Source organism: Diceros bicornis, chromosome 3 (assembly GCF_020826845.1).
Source record: "Diceros bicornis minor isolate mBicDic1 chromosome 3, mDicBic1.mat.cur, whole genome shotgun sequence".
In the NCBI taxonomy this organism is placed as follows: Eukaryota; Metazoa; Chordata; class Mammalia; order Perissodactyla; family Rhinocerotidae; genus Diceros; species Diceros bicornis.
The window spans coordinates 83,934,723-83,950,468 of NC_080742.1; the positions used below are offsets into that span (position 1 = coordinate 83,934,723).

Sequence of the window (15,746 nt, forward strand, 5' to 3'; positions counted from 1 at the left end):
ACTGGTTTTTCTTAACAGGCTTAAATAATACCTGATGTGACAACTGGGTAATGGAACTTCTAAAAAGGTAACATTAAGATCATGTAAATAGATGTGCAATGTCTAAATCAGCAATTGTATGATACTGGGCAAATCACAAACGATAACCAGTCTGAGCTTCAGTTTCCTCATTTACAAAACGGGGATAATATCTACCGCTCAGGATATTTTTATAAAAGGACTCTGGTAAACTGTAAAGGAATATACAATTATTAGCAGTAAGAATAGTGTGAATGAAAAAGTAGATCTATTGTCTGATCATATCCAGATTATCATATTAAAGTGTGAGCTTCATATTTTCAGAAAGGCATTCACTGTCAAGTCAAAATATGTGTTGAGGAGAACTGAGAACTAGAAACCATGTTAAGTGTAGAATGGTTGAAAAAACTAAGGACGGTTCATCTACATCTAGAAGTTACTAGACAAGTGGTAACTGCCTTCACATGTTTGACACAAGTTACAAATGGGAAAAAGATTTTGGTTTAACCAAGAGAAAAAATTCTTTAACAATCACAAGTTGTCCTAAAGAGAGCTCCCTACTTAGGAAAGTATTAAGCTCCCAAAACAGCTCATCATTACCCATAAAGAGTTCTCGGAAAAAAAGTATTTTATAGGGACTTTCTGAATTATGTATTATGTGTCTCTGTTTTAGGGGAAGACATATCAATATTTATATATAATATAGATTTGCGAGTATCACAAATGAGAAATTGGAAGTAAGAAAAGTGTTATTAGGTGAAATTTTAAAAAGTTTGTGTGTGTGGGTGGTGGTCTTGGGGCAATAAGGTAAAGTCAAGAGCTGCAGCTTCCAGAGTTCAGAGGTAAAGAGACAGAAGAAAAAGACTGATCATGGAGTGGTGAAGGGAATCTTAACACTGAATGCCACAGCACAACCAAGAGGTAAGTTATAACACATACGCAAACAGATCTGATTAAATGCTCCCAAAAGTCTAGATGTAACACAAAGCAGATCAAGGCTTTGCAGGCCTCCAGAAGTAATCAGACACTAACCTCACTCTCTCAACTACTAGTTTTCATTCAACAAACATTTATTGACTATCTACTCTGTATCACTTTCCCTAGAGCTTGATGCTATTAATATTCTGCAACAGCCTCCTACAAGTCATGCTGTTCTGCTTGTTTTCTGTATTTCTTTAGTGGATCACCAGAAGCTGTCCATTCTGAACAATGCCAATAATAGCTTTTGATTGTCTAATGCCAATAAAATATTTTTATGGGGGTGTAAGTTCCTCTTCAGGCTTGCATTCAGACCAAAGTATTTTGCCGCCTATGCAGCAAATCCCCATATGGTTATGTGTCTATTGAAATTCCTAAGACTTCTGATGTTCATAATTTTCAAATTAAAAGATTTCCAAATTTTCTAAAAGTTATTAAAAACACTAAACCCATTTTTTTACTCCATTTGATCACACAGCTCACTTTTATTTCTACAGTGAAGACCAGTCAGTCTTATCTTTTTCTGAAAGATGGCTCCTAATCTTAATGGTTTAAATCAAAGTCACAAAAAACTCCCAAAGAAGAAGACTAAAATTATCCATGCTCTGAAACATTGAGATTCATTTTTAGAAAGCATCTTTTTAGGCATTAAAACAATAATTTGCTTTGTTTCTTAATCTCAGAAAAAATTATTTCAGTAAATGAAGTAACTTTTGCATTATTTTATACTAAAACTAAATCAAACAGATATGGGTATAGTCATGGTGATAAACATTTCCAACCCAACAGACGAAGCATACACCTTTAAGGGTTCTTTCGCATTGCACTCTTTACCCAAACCAAGGGATATTTGTTAAAGATTATTTTGAGATTGTTTTATTAAAGAACGTTTGATTTCCCAAATAAGCATGTATATTTTGAAATTTAACTATTTTAGCTATGTGAAATATATGATTTTAAAACATAAGACTATCTTGCTTTTTCTTCCTCCTTACTACTGATTCACATACGAGGGAAAATAAAAAAACTTTTTACTTCCAATTTTCAAATGATGTCTTGATTTAAAAAGAATTCATCCTAATGAGAATGCATCCTTTCCAGACCTACAAAAGATGATACTCCTGTGCAGGATAGCATTTCCAAAGACCCTGATGAACTTAAACACTTATATGTTCACCATCAGTACACTAAGGGACCTTAGTTTAAAAATCATTTAAAATATGTATTTATTTAAGTATTCATTCTTAGCTATGATTTATTATAGTTGAATTTGGAAAACACTGCCAGAGACCATCTTGACAGCACAAATTCTCAATCAGCGTTGAGTCTTACTGTGAAGGAAAAAAGGCAGGAAGGAAAGAGGCAAGGAAGATCACATGAATACATTCTCAAATATAAATGAGAAACTACAATTCTTATTTCATTATATCCTGGAGCTTTAGACTGAACTAGAACTAACATTTTAGTGAAAAAAATTAATCCTACTAAAAATTACACATATCTGTAAAACACTGAATTTTAGCCATATTGTCTAGAAGTAGTAAATGATTTTTAAAGGAGCCAGAATAACCTATAAGTCAGGGAAGTGAATAATGCCAGTCTTACAATGTTAAAAATCCTTATCCATTCGACATTTAACAGTGCAGTGGTTGTTACTTCATCTGTTCCAAAACCAAGACTATGCTTTCTGTTTAAACGTGTTGTTTTGATTTAAATGTGTGAGAAAAAAAAAAAAAAAGAATATGATCACTTAAAATCAAAAGCCAGTTTGGAAATAAGCTGAAAGGTAGCTGAGTGGTTAATGGGAGGTATTAGGAGGTAATTGGGAGGTAATTGATCATAGATTCTGAGTAAACACTCAGCAGCCTGAGAGAGAGAGCTTTCCGCTTTGAAATGAGAAAATCCAGGCCTGTCAGGGATCCTGTAGGGGAATCATACAGGTAGTGCACAATAAGATCCAGTCAAGACCTCCTCCTCTAATTGTGGTAAGTTATATGGAAAAAGAAATAATTTCTTCTTTGTCCAGAGAAAGAAAAAGAAACTGGAGAGAGAGGTGAGCACAATCTATAAGAATAAGACTCATGATGGTCAAGAACTAAAACCTGAAAAGTGTATTATAAAGCAAAGGCTGCAGGGCTCTGTGTACTTATTTGGAGATTATATAAGACCTTTGCTTATTTTAGTAACAGGCTTCATTCCAATCACCTACCACTTAAAATACAGGTGAGGTCTGGGAGTTTATGCCTAGCAGCATTGACTACACTAACACTCAAGATATGTTATACCTATCTGGGACTAGGGGAGGCTACAGTTAGGTTAATTAGTGAATGTTAACAGTTTAGAAGTAAAAAGAAATATACCTGGTAGCAAGTCTTACCCTAAATGGGGGATGGGAGGATAGGGCATATATACTAGTAATCCATAACCATTATTTTTTTTTTTTAGTGAGTTAGATCAGCCCTGAGCTAACATCTATCGCCAATCTTTCTCTTTTTGCTTGAGGAAAATTGTCGCTGAGCTAAAATCTGTGCTAATCTTCCTCTATTTTGTACGTCGGACGGCGCCACAGCATGGCTGGATGAGCAGTGTACACGTCCACGCCTGGGACCTGAACCCACAAACCCCGGGCCGCCGAAGCAAAGCACGCAAACTTAACCACTACGCCACGAGGCCGGCCCCCATAATCATAAATTTTAATAAAAAGTTATATTTTTAATAGAGAAAACAAAAGTGCAACAATGGTAGTAGCCCAACACCCAGTTTAAGGCCAATAAGAACCCTGCCTACTTGGTTGATGAAGTCATAATCCAAGGCCTCCTTTACCATTAACTGGATACTCAATTTATAGATGTAACAAAGGAAAAATAAACAGCTTCAGGGTGTCAGTCTTCTTGGAAATGCTAACATATAAAATGACGTTTAAAAACATCTCAGTAATATTCCAGATCACTACATTCTGCTCCGTAGACACATTATTTCAGGGTGCAAGACTGAGAACAGAGTGTAAATGCTAGTCCAGTCCTTGGGATAAGATCTCACCATGTTAGGAAACAGCGCTAGGCTACAGAAGTTGATTGCAGTCAGCTTTCCTGCATTTCCTCTTGGAGATGGTGGTGGTATTATCATCTTTAAATCCTTCTGGAGCTTTCCCTCTGTTTCATTATGCTGAAAACAACAACCTCCTTGATTGAAAAAAAAATTGGCAGGTATGCTATCATTTTACATCATGCAGGGTGTAGCAGCTCTTCAAAGATGAATCTGAGATCACACCTGTAGTGAGGGTATAGTGCATCCTGGTGCCACTACATTAAGATGTTTTTTATCCTGTAATATTAGAGATGTCACAGGTCTGGTGGTCATGCATGTTGGTCCTTAAGATGCTCTTTGGCACTGCAGAAAAATCCTGGCTAACTTTACTTCCACTTGCTTTACTCTTTATTTTAGTTCTGACATTGGTAATTATTTTAAGTCTGTATTAGGAGAACCGGCCAAGTTAGATTTCCCCCCTCCTAAAGTTACTCCAAGATCACCGTGCCACATTTAACACAGGCTGTTTTGACAACTTACAGGATCTGTGATAACAGTTGCCAGTAGATGAACATTTTAAAAGCCTTCAATTCACTATTTGCACTGATATTCACAGTTGAAAACCGCTGACTTGTGAGAACTATTATAATAATCAAACCGCTTGCAAGAACTACTACAATAAACAAACTGTAAGACACAACGAAGTTTAGAGAAGAGAAATATTTTGAATCTTGAAGTTTTTTTCTCCTTGAGTTATATGTGTGAAAGGAAATTCAGATGATGAGGGCCAAGAGAACTTTAGATTGTTGTTAGAACGTGATTATGGGCAAATCGCAATCCTTCTGAGCCTTGTTTATTATTATTTAGTCTTTAAAAGGAGGATTGTTCAAGACTGTTATATAGTTCATAGCTCTGAAATTTCATGATTCTAATACAAAACTTTTCTTATTATCCTATCCTTAAGTTTTCCCAAAGAGTGTAACATGGGATGGGTACGCATGCTTAGTAGTGGGAGTCAAACTTGCTAAGAAAAAGCTATGAAAATATTTGCTCAGATAAAACATTACCAGAGGTGAGGTGGGCACCAGTATTATAACCTCGCTGCATTTAAATAGGGTCTTTATTTCTTTTAAAAAAATATTCAGAGAAAGATGGAATATAAATACAGCATTTAGCTTGAACATATGAATTAATAGCAGCACAACAGAAATACATGAAAAGTCAGAGAGATGACGTGAGACTTTTTCCTCTGCAACATTCATTAAGCGGAGAATTTAAATGAAAATTTCTATATATAAACCAACACACACGCACACACACACATTCAACATCACACCCATACAGAGAGCCAGGCTTATAGTTTACCTTTGCTAAGCGAACCTTTTCTTACCTAAAGCTGATCAAATGTCATGAAGACAAAAAGACTATCAGTGCCATTTCAAAACTATTCAGATAGTTATCTCAAACAATTTTACTTACTCAGGAAAACAAGCATCCTAAGGGTCTCTTGCCTACAGTGCTTTCCCCCATCCCCTCTTTGGAGGGCAGGGAATAAGTTGCTTGACCCACAAGCACAAGTCGTACTGCTATGAAGAAGTATGGAATATTTTAAGATTTAACATTTGCTTTTCAGTTTTACTGGCTAAAACACTGAGTCTAGATGCACACAGCATCTAGCCTTAGACCACACAGCCCCAAGAAGGAACAGGCCAAAATCCTCACAAGCTGGAGTGGGTTATTTATTCTGCTATTCTACCACTGAGGGAATTAAAGAACAGTACTGAGCCACTGAACTGTACACTTTAAAGTAGTTAATTGTATGTTACATGAATATCGCCGCAACTTTTTAAAAAAGGTGCTGGGTGCTTTAAAGGCTTATAAATTATACAGAGGGGGGAAAAATGCTTTTGGGGTGTTGCTTTGTAACAGAGCAGAATAGTGGGTCTGAGAACCAAACAAGAGCTGGAACAACAAAACTGTTCCAAGCACGGTATATTCCAAGGTCAGAGTGGAGTTTCCAGGAGCCTCTAGAATAACCGTAACATGTGAAGTGGGCTAAGAACAACGTCAAATCAACAGCTGCCTTAGGAAGTGTGGTCTGAAGAAATGTGGAGAAAATGGATTGGTTCTCAAGGACAACCATTTCCAGCTGTTTCATGGAACTTTCAGGTACTTCACTCCAGTTCTCAAGTAGCTTAGATTGCTTATGCTTGCCTTCAGTTCTAGGTAACTAAGAGGTGTAAACCAGATTTTTGTGACTCAAACCCAAGGCAGACTCTATAAAACACCATGGAACAGAGTAGATTCTTCTTAAGTAATCTTGAACTCTCGAGAGTGATTCTCTGGAAAAGCCTCCTGATTAAAGAAGCTGCAGGCTGGTACTAATCTACCAAGAGTAGATTAGTTCAATAACTTCCAGGTTTGTATCTATTCATACAACACATGCTCTTTTGGGGAAAATTGTCAAAATATTTTTATAATTTGTTATGATAAAATTCTTCAGTTTTCTCTACTCTTCACCAATCTACTGCTTTTAATTCCAATCTGTTACACAAATAAAGCAGAATGACCTAGTCTAAGTAAGAAGAGATACTTTCCCTAAGTAGGTGGAAAGCTGATTCTTTTCAGTTTGTATGTGAGCTTGGGGGAAAGTAGCTCATACCTGTAACATGGGCTCTTCAACTACCAGACTCACCATATGCCATACCTGCTCGCTCTGTCTAAATCTTTCACATCATAAGTAACATGTCTACCCATCCCTCACACTCACTGGGCTTACTTACACCTGTCCAATCTCATCTCTGACTTTTCCTAGGCCTTCTCCTTCATTCTGCTTCCGCGTCCACCTACTGTGCTTTGAGGAAGGACTGTTTATTCCATTCTGGGAAGTTTTCCTTTGGATCATCTTCAACTTACAGGATTCCCCAGGCAATACCATGCTTTCCACAATTCTCTGTCATACAGTCTGCCTCCATAGTCTCAAGAAAGGACTAGAGGGAAAGTGAGTAGAAAAGAGACCATAACGGTTATGAAAGCTAGCCTTCTTTCCAACCGCCAGCCCTAATGCTAGACATCTACCTACCATCCTTTCTCTGGTTCTGACTCATCATTCAGCACTGAGTGGTCATCACACTGACCACAGTCTCCTAATTGTCATTCTCTTACAACACTATACCTATTCTTTCTCCTCATCAAAATATAAAATCACTGAACTCCCTTCAACACATTCATACCACTGGGTCTTTTCCTGCCTCAGTGAACTCTTCTTTGACCACAAAATTCAGTATTTCAATGTTGTCTTCTTGAATAGCTTTGTGTCCTTTTCTTTGTCACCTTCTAAACTCTCAATATTGGCTCTGTCCACTCCCGACACTTTGTGCTGAACCAGAGAAACATACAAAACCATACATATTTGGACTCTAAAATTTTTTAATTTGATCCTTATCTTTACTTGGCAATTCTTTTTTTTGTGTGTGTGTGAGGAAGATCAGCCCTGAGCTAACATCCGTGCTAATCCTCCTCTTTTTGCCGAGGAATACCGCCTCTGAGCTAACATCTATTGCCAATCCTCCTCCTTTTTTTTTTTATTCCCCCAAAGCCCCAGTAGATAGTTGTATGTCGTAGTTGCACATCCTTCTAGTTGCTATATGTGGGACGCGGCCTCAGCGTGGCCGGAGAAGCGGTGCGTCGGTGCGCGCCCAAGATCCGAACCCGGGCCGCCAGCAGCGGAGCGCGCACACTTAACCGCTAAGCCACAGGGCGGGCCCCTACTTGGCAATTCTTTAATTTCTTTCTGATGTACTTCTAGGTTTATTCTCACAGATTTATTTAATCTCCTTTCTTTACAGGCTCCCAAATCCACTCTTTCACCACCATTCTCACACAATACACATTCAATAAATATCGATATGAGCCCCTTCATCTATTCTCATTTTCCTCTATCTCACATTCTCTCTCCAAGATTTTCTGATTGTTCTAACAAACAACAGAGGAAGACATTCTTTAAAGCTAAACCCACAACCTAACCTCATCTCAGGAGCTAATCTCCTCCCAGCACCTACAGAAATCGGTTATTCTACAGGATTAGCCTATCTTCTCTTCAGCATCATCCGTGTCTTCCTCTCAATTCGTTCCATAGGTTCCACCTTGAAATATTTAGGTATCTCCCTTAACTTAAAGCAATGATCTACCTAAGATCTACCGCCCATCTAGTTAGCATCTTGTTTTCTTCGTCCCCTTTGTCACCAAAGGTCTTAAGTAAATAGTCAATGGCTGCTGCATCCATACTCTTGACATTTCCCCACGAATTCTAGGAATCTGGCTTCCAACTGCACCTTTTTATAAAAGTTACATTTTTAAAGGTCACCAGAGACCTAGCCAAACACAAAGGCCTTTCTTAAATCTCATCATTTCTAACTCCTAATTCATAATTTCATCTCCATTCCTACTATTACTGTTCTAGTCCAGGCCATCTTATTTGCACTGGTCAACAATAACATATTGGAACTGCTTTCTAATTGGTCCTAATTTCAAGCAAACATATTACTAAATGAATCTTCTTAAAATGCTACAATCAAGTTACATCTTTACCAAAGAACCTATAGTTCTCTACCATTGACCACATCCACATCAAGACTAAACTCTTCGTCAAAGTCTTCAAGGCTTTTGCAAACTTATCTCACTTTTCTATATGCCCTATACACCTCTGACGAGTCCATCTCCTTACCATCCTTCCCTGCTAACCCCTACAGACCATGCTAATCTCTGTCTATGCTTTTTTGTTCCATCTGCTCCCTTTACTGTATTTTCCCACCCCATCATCTAAATTTTATCCATCCTTCAAAATCAAAAAGCTTGTCACTTTTTAGGAAGCCTTTCTCTGAACGAGCTCACAATAACTTCTTTAACTTCCATTTTTACTTTTTTATCAGCATAGTATCTGATTAGTTCACTAAACATTTCATATGTGAGCACTTGCAGATATTACTGCCATTTATTCAGCACAGCACAAGGAGACAACATAATAGGTATTCACTCAGATAAAAGGCTGAGAGGAGAGAGACATAGGACTAAGGGCAGAAGGACTAGCTTGACACCAGACAGTTTGATACGAGCTTGACATTGGTCATATTTTGAAGAAAAAGACATATATATCATTGTTTTGGGTTATCACCTCTTTAAAAAAATTTTTTTTAATCATTTTGTTTTCAGTTGTATGATATCCATTGCTTAAAGCCAATTAAGCAGATTTGGGGAAACTGCACGATCAAATAAATAAAAAATCCAAAATCTTACAACTCAACATAGGATAAAATGTCCCTTACTTTTTATGTATGCATAAACAACATGGTGGTCTTCATTTTGTAAGATTTCAATGTACCTGCAATGTGTTGCTTTCTTTTGGCTATAAGAGGAAATGTGTCTGTGGAAGTAGCCCCCTAAGGACCTGTGTCACAGCAAAAGACAGCTCTAGCAGTCTTGAAGGTGCTTGGAATATCATACAAACACGAGACATGTCACTAAAAATGTGCACAGATACAATGTATTAAAGTTGTTTTCTTTAAAAGAACAGCTATAGAGAAAGCTCTACTTAACTCCCAGGACCCTAAGGAAAGAGTAAGAGATATGAGCATATTATACACGTGACTGAGAAATACTTAAATAAGAATAACGAAGGTGTGTTTCCCTATTAAGATTTTCTTTGCTCACTCCAAATTAGAATATATTTAAAAATTTCAAGCATCAGTATTCAATACCCTTTGTTGCCACCATCAGAGCGAAGAATAACGACACGAGTCTGACCTGCTATGGCTGTTCTTGTGGTTAAAACATATCAAAAGCTGACCTTATAGAAACAACGTGAAATGAAACTGTCACTACACTGTTATCCTTGATGATAGGGTCGGTACTTTATTCGACCTTATATCCCTCAAGACCTAGCTCAGGTCACTACACACAACAGGCACTCAAATATTTAATTAATGCTTGCTGAAATAAGGGGAGAGTATGCAAAAGCATCACCTAGAAAAACAAAATGCAACAGTAGAGTGAAAAGGAAAGTATGAATCAGAAAATGTTTTCTAATGGAATCTGTAAAAAAGTAAAGCAGCACTTGACATTCATCATATGACTAAAATCATTCAGTCTAGGTCTCTGTTTCCTAATAAAAGCAATAAAAGCATTTCAAGGCAGCAGTTCTTAACTTTTTTTTCTTAGGGGGAGTCACCAAACCCTTCACAAACCTAATAACTATGGATCTTCTCCCCAGGAAAAATGGACAGATGTACATACACAAACTCTTAACTCTGCAAGTACGTCCAAAGAGTTTAGACTCCAGGTTAAAAATTCCTGATTTAAGGAACAGACTAGTCACTTTTTAAAGGTTAAGGATGTAAAAGCATATAAAGTTTCCCTTGTGCATGACAGACCAAGCATGCAGGAATTTATCAAAAACTAAATTCAAACTTTTTAGAATTTCTCATTCTTTACTATCATTTGGTTTGATCAATTTACTGGCTATGTGAAATGGTACTTTCTTTTATGTGTTGTGTAATTTCTTCTGTGCTTCAGTATAATTAATTATGACTATGATTTTAAGACTTGACTTTTTTAAAAAAACATACTGTTTGAAATATTAAGTAAGCAAAACGATGAGGCTTATTATCCTTAGGCTTAAATATCTTGGAATTATAAAGTTAGTTACAGGATGATCTTTAGCTATTCTATGTGAAAATATATAAGTTGAAGCTTAATTGCCCAAGAAGCATTTTCCTGATGTATGGTGTGCATGGAAGGTGCGGGTCGGTGGGGAGAAGCAGACAGGGAGACAGTTCTGGGCTCTAGTAAGTCTGGGCAAACTATCTTGACAGGTTTTTGGCACTGGCTAAAAATGAGGAAGGAAAGAAAAAGCTATTACAGGAAAGAAACCTTATTTAACAGGTGTATCTCTCAACGCAGATAGGTAAGTAAATGGGAGCTAACTACCTCTTATGTCTTTGTAAGAAGATCCAGGGAATGCAAGGTTTGCATTGAAGGCTGGAGAAAGCCATGCGCTCATAAGGTTCATTACAAGGAGCTCGAGTTTGTTAACAAAACCCAGGAGCCATAACACCCCAGGAGACATTAAGTGGATGTCTTGACCTCTTACAGCAAAAACCATAATTAACCCATGATAAAGAGCTTCTGTCTAATAAGTCTACAACATTTTATTTGTCTTTTCTAAATTTATTTTAACTCTGTCTTAAAGCCACTTCTAAATAGAAATTAGAGATTGTCATTTATGCAGAATTTCACAAAAATAATTTAAATGGCTAGATAACTAGCTGTTTCTACACCCTCACTTAAACAAATCTAAGGATATCTAAGAATAGATTTTAGTTTACCCCCCTATACCTCAGGACAAAGCCATTTAATTTGTTGCATTATATCCAATACAAAGTAATCAGACTTGATGTAGAGAGGTAACCCTGGAAACTCCAACTCTAACATGATATTAAGTATCATCCCCTAATACGGTGTTTTACTATTATTATTATTTTAAATCTCTAGGATTCCTTTTTTGGTCATCATATTACCCTTTTGATATTTTTAACAAATTAAGGCAAATCTTTTATCACAACTGTGTTTTGAAAATCAAGAGGAGTTCTGACTTTCCCCTTTTCTTCCCAGATGCTTAATTTAGGCAGAATATGGTCATGTTTTCTGAATCAGCTTTTGTCCACTGCATCGACTGAACATAGTTTATTTTCTTTCATTTTCAGTTATAAAACTATTTCAAGAAATTGTGTATTATCCAAAAACATCACTGCACATTATCTCCTAATAAAGTACTCTACTATTTCCTGAGATTAACTAAAATTAGCTCTGACAACTTACGTGGCCTAATTTTAGAAGATCCCCAATCTCTTCTCTTCTACCTTAGTCTCATTCTGGTTAGGTACTTTTAATATTGTTTTATTATCACGTTTCAATTATTAAACAATGAAATTTCCAAACAGATATCCCACAGAACTTCTGTTTGTTGACTAAAAATGTTACACCACTATGGTTGCTTCTCACATACAATGTTTACCCCATATTCAAGTTTCTGACAAATCAACTATACGCTGAAATTACCTTTCTGAGGCATTTCCTGATATACTAGGCAATGCACTGGAAAACAGATTATATTGAATTTAGTCTGTAATAATTATCTTTTAACTGTCCCTATATAATTAACAACCATTTAAAAGAAAGTGCAAATGTGCAAATGAGAGAGAACAAAAACAGTTTCTAGACATGTAATGCATAATATAGAACATAAATGCACACAACTAAAAACAGTTGCTGACAACATCCTTCTGAGCATTAAATGACACCACCAATTTTGTTTTATATGTATTCTTTCTTCTCAAGTATTCAAAGAATGCAATAGACATTATCTTCTTAATTTTCAAAGTTTTCATGAGTATATTAGGATATTACCATTTTTTTCACATATCAGAAAACAAGGAACTACCATTACCTTTGTATATTTTCAATAATAGAGCCAAAATAAGAACACTTCTAGCTAATTAATCTCCTCTGGGATCTTAATTAGTACTACAAGTTTATTTGTGTGAGTTAAAATAGTATCACTCATGAGAAACAATGCCAAAATTATTATGCTAATAACTTGTGTTAAAGGCCTAATAAAGAAATACTTTAGCAACTATGAGGTAACACACTAGTTGTAGGCATGAGGAACGTTTATATTGGCTCTTTTGGGTGTGTATACATTAAATGCAAAATCAGAAAGGAATCATGCAAAAATCCGGCTGCCCATGCAAGCACCCCAGAGTCTAATCCTCTCCTCTCAGTTCTGTTGTCAGGCCACAGTAGTGTGGAGACTTGTAGGCTGCTGTCCTTGTTGTAATGAATGGGAAGAGGCTGACAGTGGCATGGTCGAAACCTTCACCTCTTCTTCCCCTGTGGAAAAGTCAGTCATGGTCTAGTTACGGGTGACTAGATTTGTTAACAGTCCCTTTAAAAATGTTTGCAATATTTGGAATACTGATACATATATAAAACACATGCTTAATGGTTGGAATCTGGGTGTGAAACAAGACATGAAATTTAAAATATAAACTTATCAAGTACCCAGAAAGTAGTTACACTCTAAACACACCCTTAATTTTAATTCTATGGCAGGTATAAAAACAAATATAAAAGATTTAGGATTATAAATATACAGAAAGAAAAAAAAAGAGACCAGGAAAGCCATTCTTTTCCAAGGCAATTGGATCCCTTATAAATCCTCATACTCCTAATAGTAAGTAGTATTTTGTAAAAAAATTGTCTACATTCACAGAAGTAAAAATGTGACTTTTAAAAGGGAAAATGACAAATCCATGTTTTAAAAGCAGAAATTATGTTTAGAAAAAAGAAATAAAAAGACAAACATTAATTTAGCAAATTATCATGTAATGTGAAAACTCAATACTTTTGAAGTAACTGAAAAATAGTGAAATGCTAACAATACAATGATACAATTGACTGAAAGTGAGGTGACTACTTCTAGGTCAGAGACCTATACACAAAATGAGATCAGTTCTCCTAATTATAACTTATAATTATTTGACTACAAGTGACCTGTTTCACACATGACTCAAGATTCAGTCAAGTCTGTTAAAATAGCTAACTCAGAAACAAAGAGAATTTAAAGAAAAATGCCCTTTCACAAGTAAAATTTGAATAAAAACATGAAAAAAAATCCAATGCTAAACAGTTTCAAATATTTTTCTAAGTATATCTTGAAACAACAATGCTTACAGACTTAGACTTACTATTATTTGTTTTCCAAATAATTGTTAGCATCATTGAATAAAAACATCTTGGCAGAGAGTTCTTTGAAAAACAAATCTGCAAAGTTACATTTGGAAAGATAGCTTAACTGTCGACCTGAACAAAAAGACTTGCAGTCTTTAGAACAGGTTATTTCATACTTTTCCGGTAAATTGGCAAAGATTCTATAAACCTGAGGTACATAGCAAGGAGGGTGTATAAAGGAAATTTTAGACTGGAGTTCTTGGTGAGAACATGGTACTAATGAGGACTACGCTAGAGATTAATTTTCACCAAGTCAATAAACTTCTAGTAAGTATAGGCCACATCCCTGAGCTGGGCCAGTTGTCTCATAAAAAGATATTGTGAATAAAAGGGACCTGCAAGTGTTGTGAGAGAAAAAAAACAAGTACTATGGGAAGAACGCCAAGTTCAAGTACATGCCGGTGATCTTCATTCATGGAGGAGAGCACCAACGTTGTAGTGGAAAACCATTTCAGTTAGTGAAATAGGGATCTGCATTCTTATCCTAATTACTACTAATTGAATGTGTGACCTTTAACCTTTCTGGAACACAGCTTTGCCATTCCTAAAATGACAGAGTTGGACAAGATAAGTCACTTTTTAGGACAAGAAAAGTCACTTTTAAAACAAAAACACACTGTTCCAATAATAAAAAAGATCTGAATAGACTGCCTACTAATCGAAGTTTTCCCCAAAAAATATTTATTTCAAAAACTCCTTCTAAACTTAGCAAACCACACGTGCAGCCAAGAAAGTGCTGCTAAAAAGACTTCACCTAATTAAGGAAATAAATTTTTTTTTTTTTTTTTTTTTGTGAGGAGATCAGCCCTGAGCTAACATCCGCCAAACCTCCTCTTTTTTTTTGCTGAGGAAGACGGCCCTGGGCTAACATCTGTGCCCATCTTCCTCCACTTTATATGGGACGCCGCCACAGCATGGCTTACCAAGCAGTGCGTCGGTGCGCGCCCGGGATCCGAACCAGCGAACCCCGGGCCGCCGCAGCGGAGCGCGCGCACTTAACCGCTTGCGCCACCGGGCCGGCCCCAGGAAATAAATTTTAAATACAAAAATGTTTTCAATTAGGTAAAAGAAATGGTAGCCGCATTTCTGTCAAACCTCTGGCAACTGTTCTTCCCATGATAGGTTTCAGATATAGCAATTTTTAATAATTAACTAAAACATTTCAAAACTAAAAATTTAAATACAAATATATAATCAATGTTGACGTGGTATCTGTATGATATGTAGGTGACTGACACCTCTGAGTATCTGCTCCTAAAGGTCAGAACCCTGTCTTGCTCTACATGTCTAAATCTACATGACTCTTCCAGTGTTGAATACTGTCTAAGCGTATCTTAAAGTGGCAGGTCTACCTGAGACAGTAAGGACTCCCCATTATGAGGCACTTAATGAACAGCTGCCCTGTGTAAGATGCCATGATAATCACTGGAGGCTACAAAGTGAACCTATTTCAACAGTTCAACTCAAGAACAACTGCGTTACCACTAGGGGTGGGGAAGGTGGCTATCGCCTAGGTAGTAAATTTCTTCAAATGAGACACCGTTAAGATGTAAGTTTTCCAGAATTTCACTTTTTGTCATTTCTAACTGTCACTAAAATCTTAAGTCATCTGGTTACAATTATACTATTATTCTGTTTCGGGGTTTAACCTATTCAGCTTTCGGAAGTATCTGCCAAATACTTACAGGCCATAAGAGGATTCTGTGTAACTCTTGACAGCAATTTTAAGTATCTTGGTACGTTAAAACTAATATTTCTCTAGTTATCAGAACCTTAAAAATAATAAGCTTAATCATAAGTCACCATTTAAATACCAAGCAAGTATGCATAGGTGAGAACTGAAAATGTGAAATAAACTCTCCCCATCTCCCACAAAA

The 15,746-nt window shown here is 36.5% G+C and overlaps 1 protein-coding gene across 9 annotated transcripts in view; it reads right to left on the reverse strand.

Annotated features, from left to right (window-relative positions):
* Positions 1 to 15,746, reverse strand: part of CNOT4 (CCR4-NOT transcription complex subunit 4) — a 133,733-nt gene that overhangs the window by 13,000 nt on the left and 104,987 nt on the right. For 2 of the 9 annotated variants that reach the window (XM_058530788.1, XM_058530783.1), the window contains exon 11: positions 10,173 to 12,969. The exons of the other annotated variants lie outside the window; for them this stretch is intronic. In XM_058530788.1, coding sequence (XP_058386771.1) covers positions 12,869 to 12,969 — 101 coding nt within the window. In that variant the 3' untranslated portion in view covers positions 10,173 to 12,868. Of the gene's footprint in view, positions 1 to 10,172; positions 12,970 to 15,746 lie in introns of those variants that run through there. 9 annotated transcript variants of the gene reach the window in all.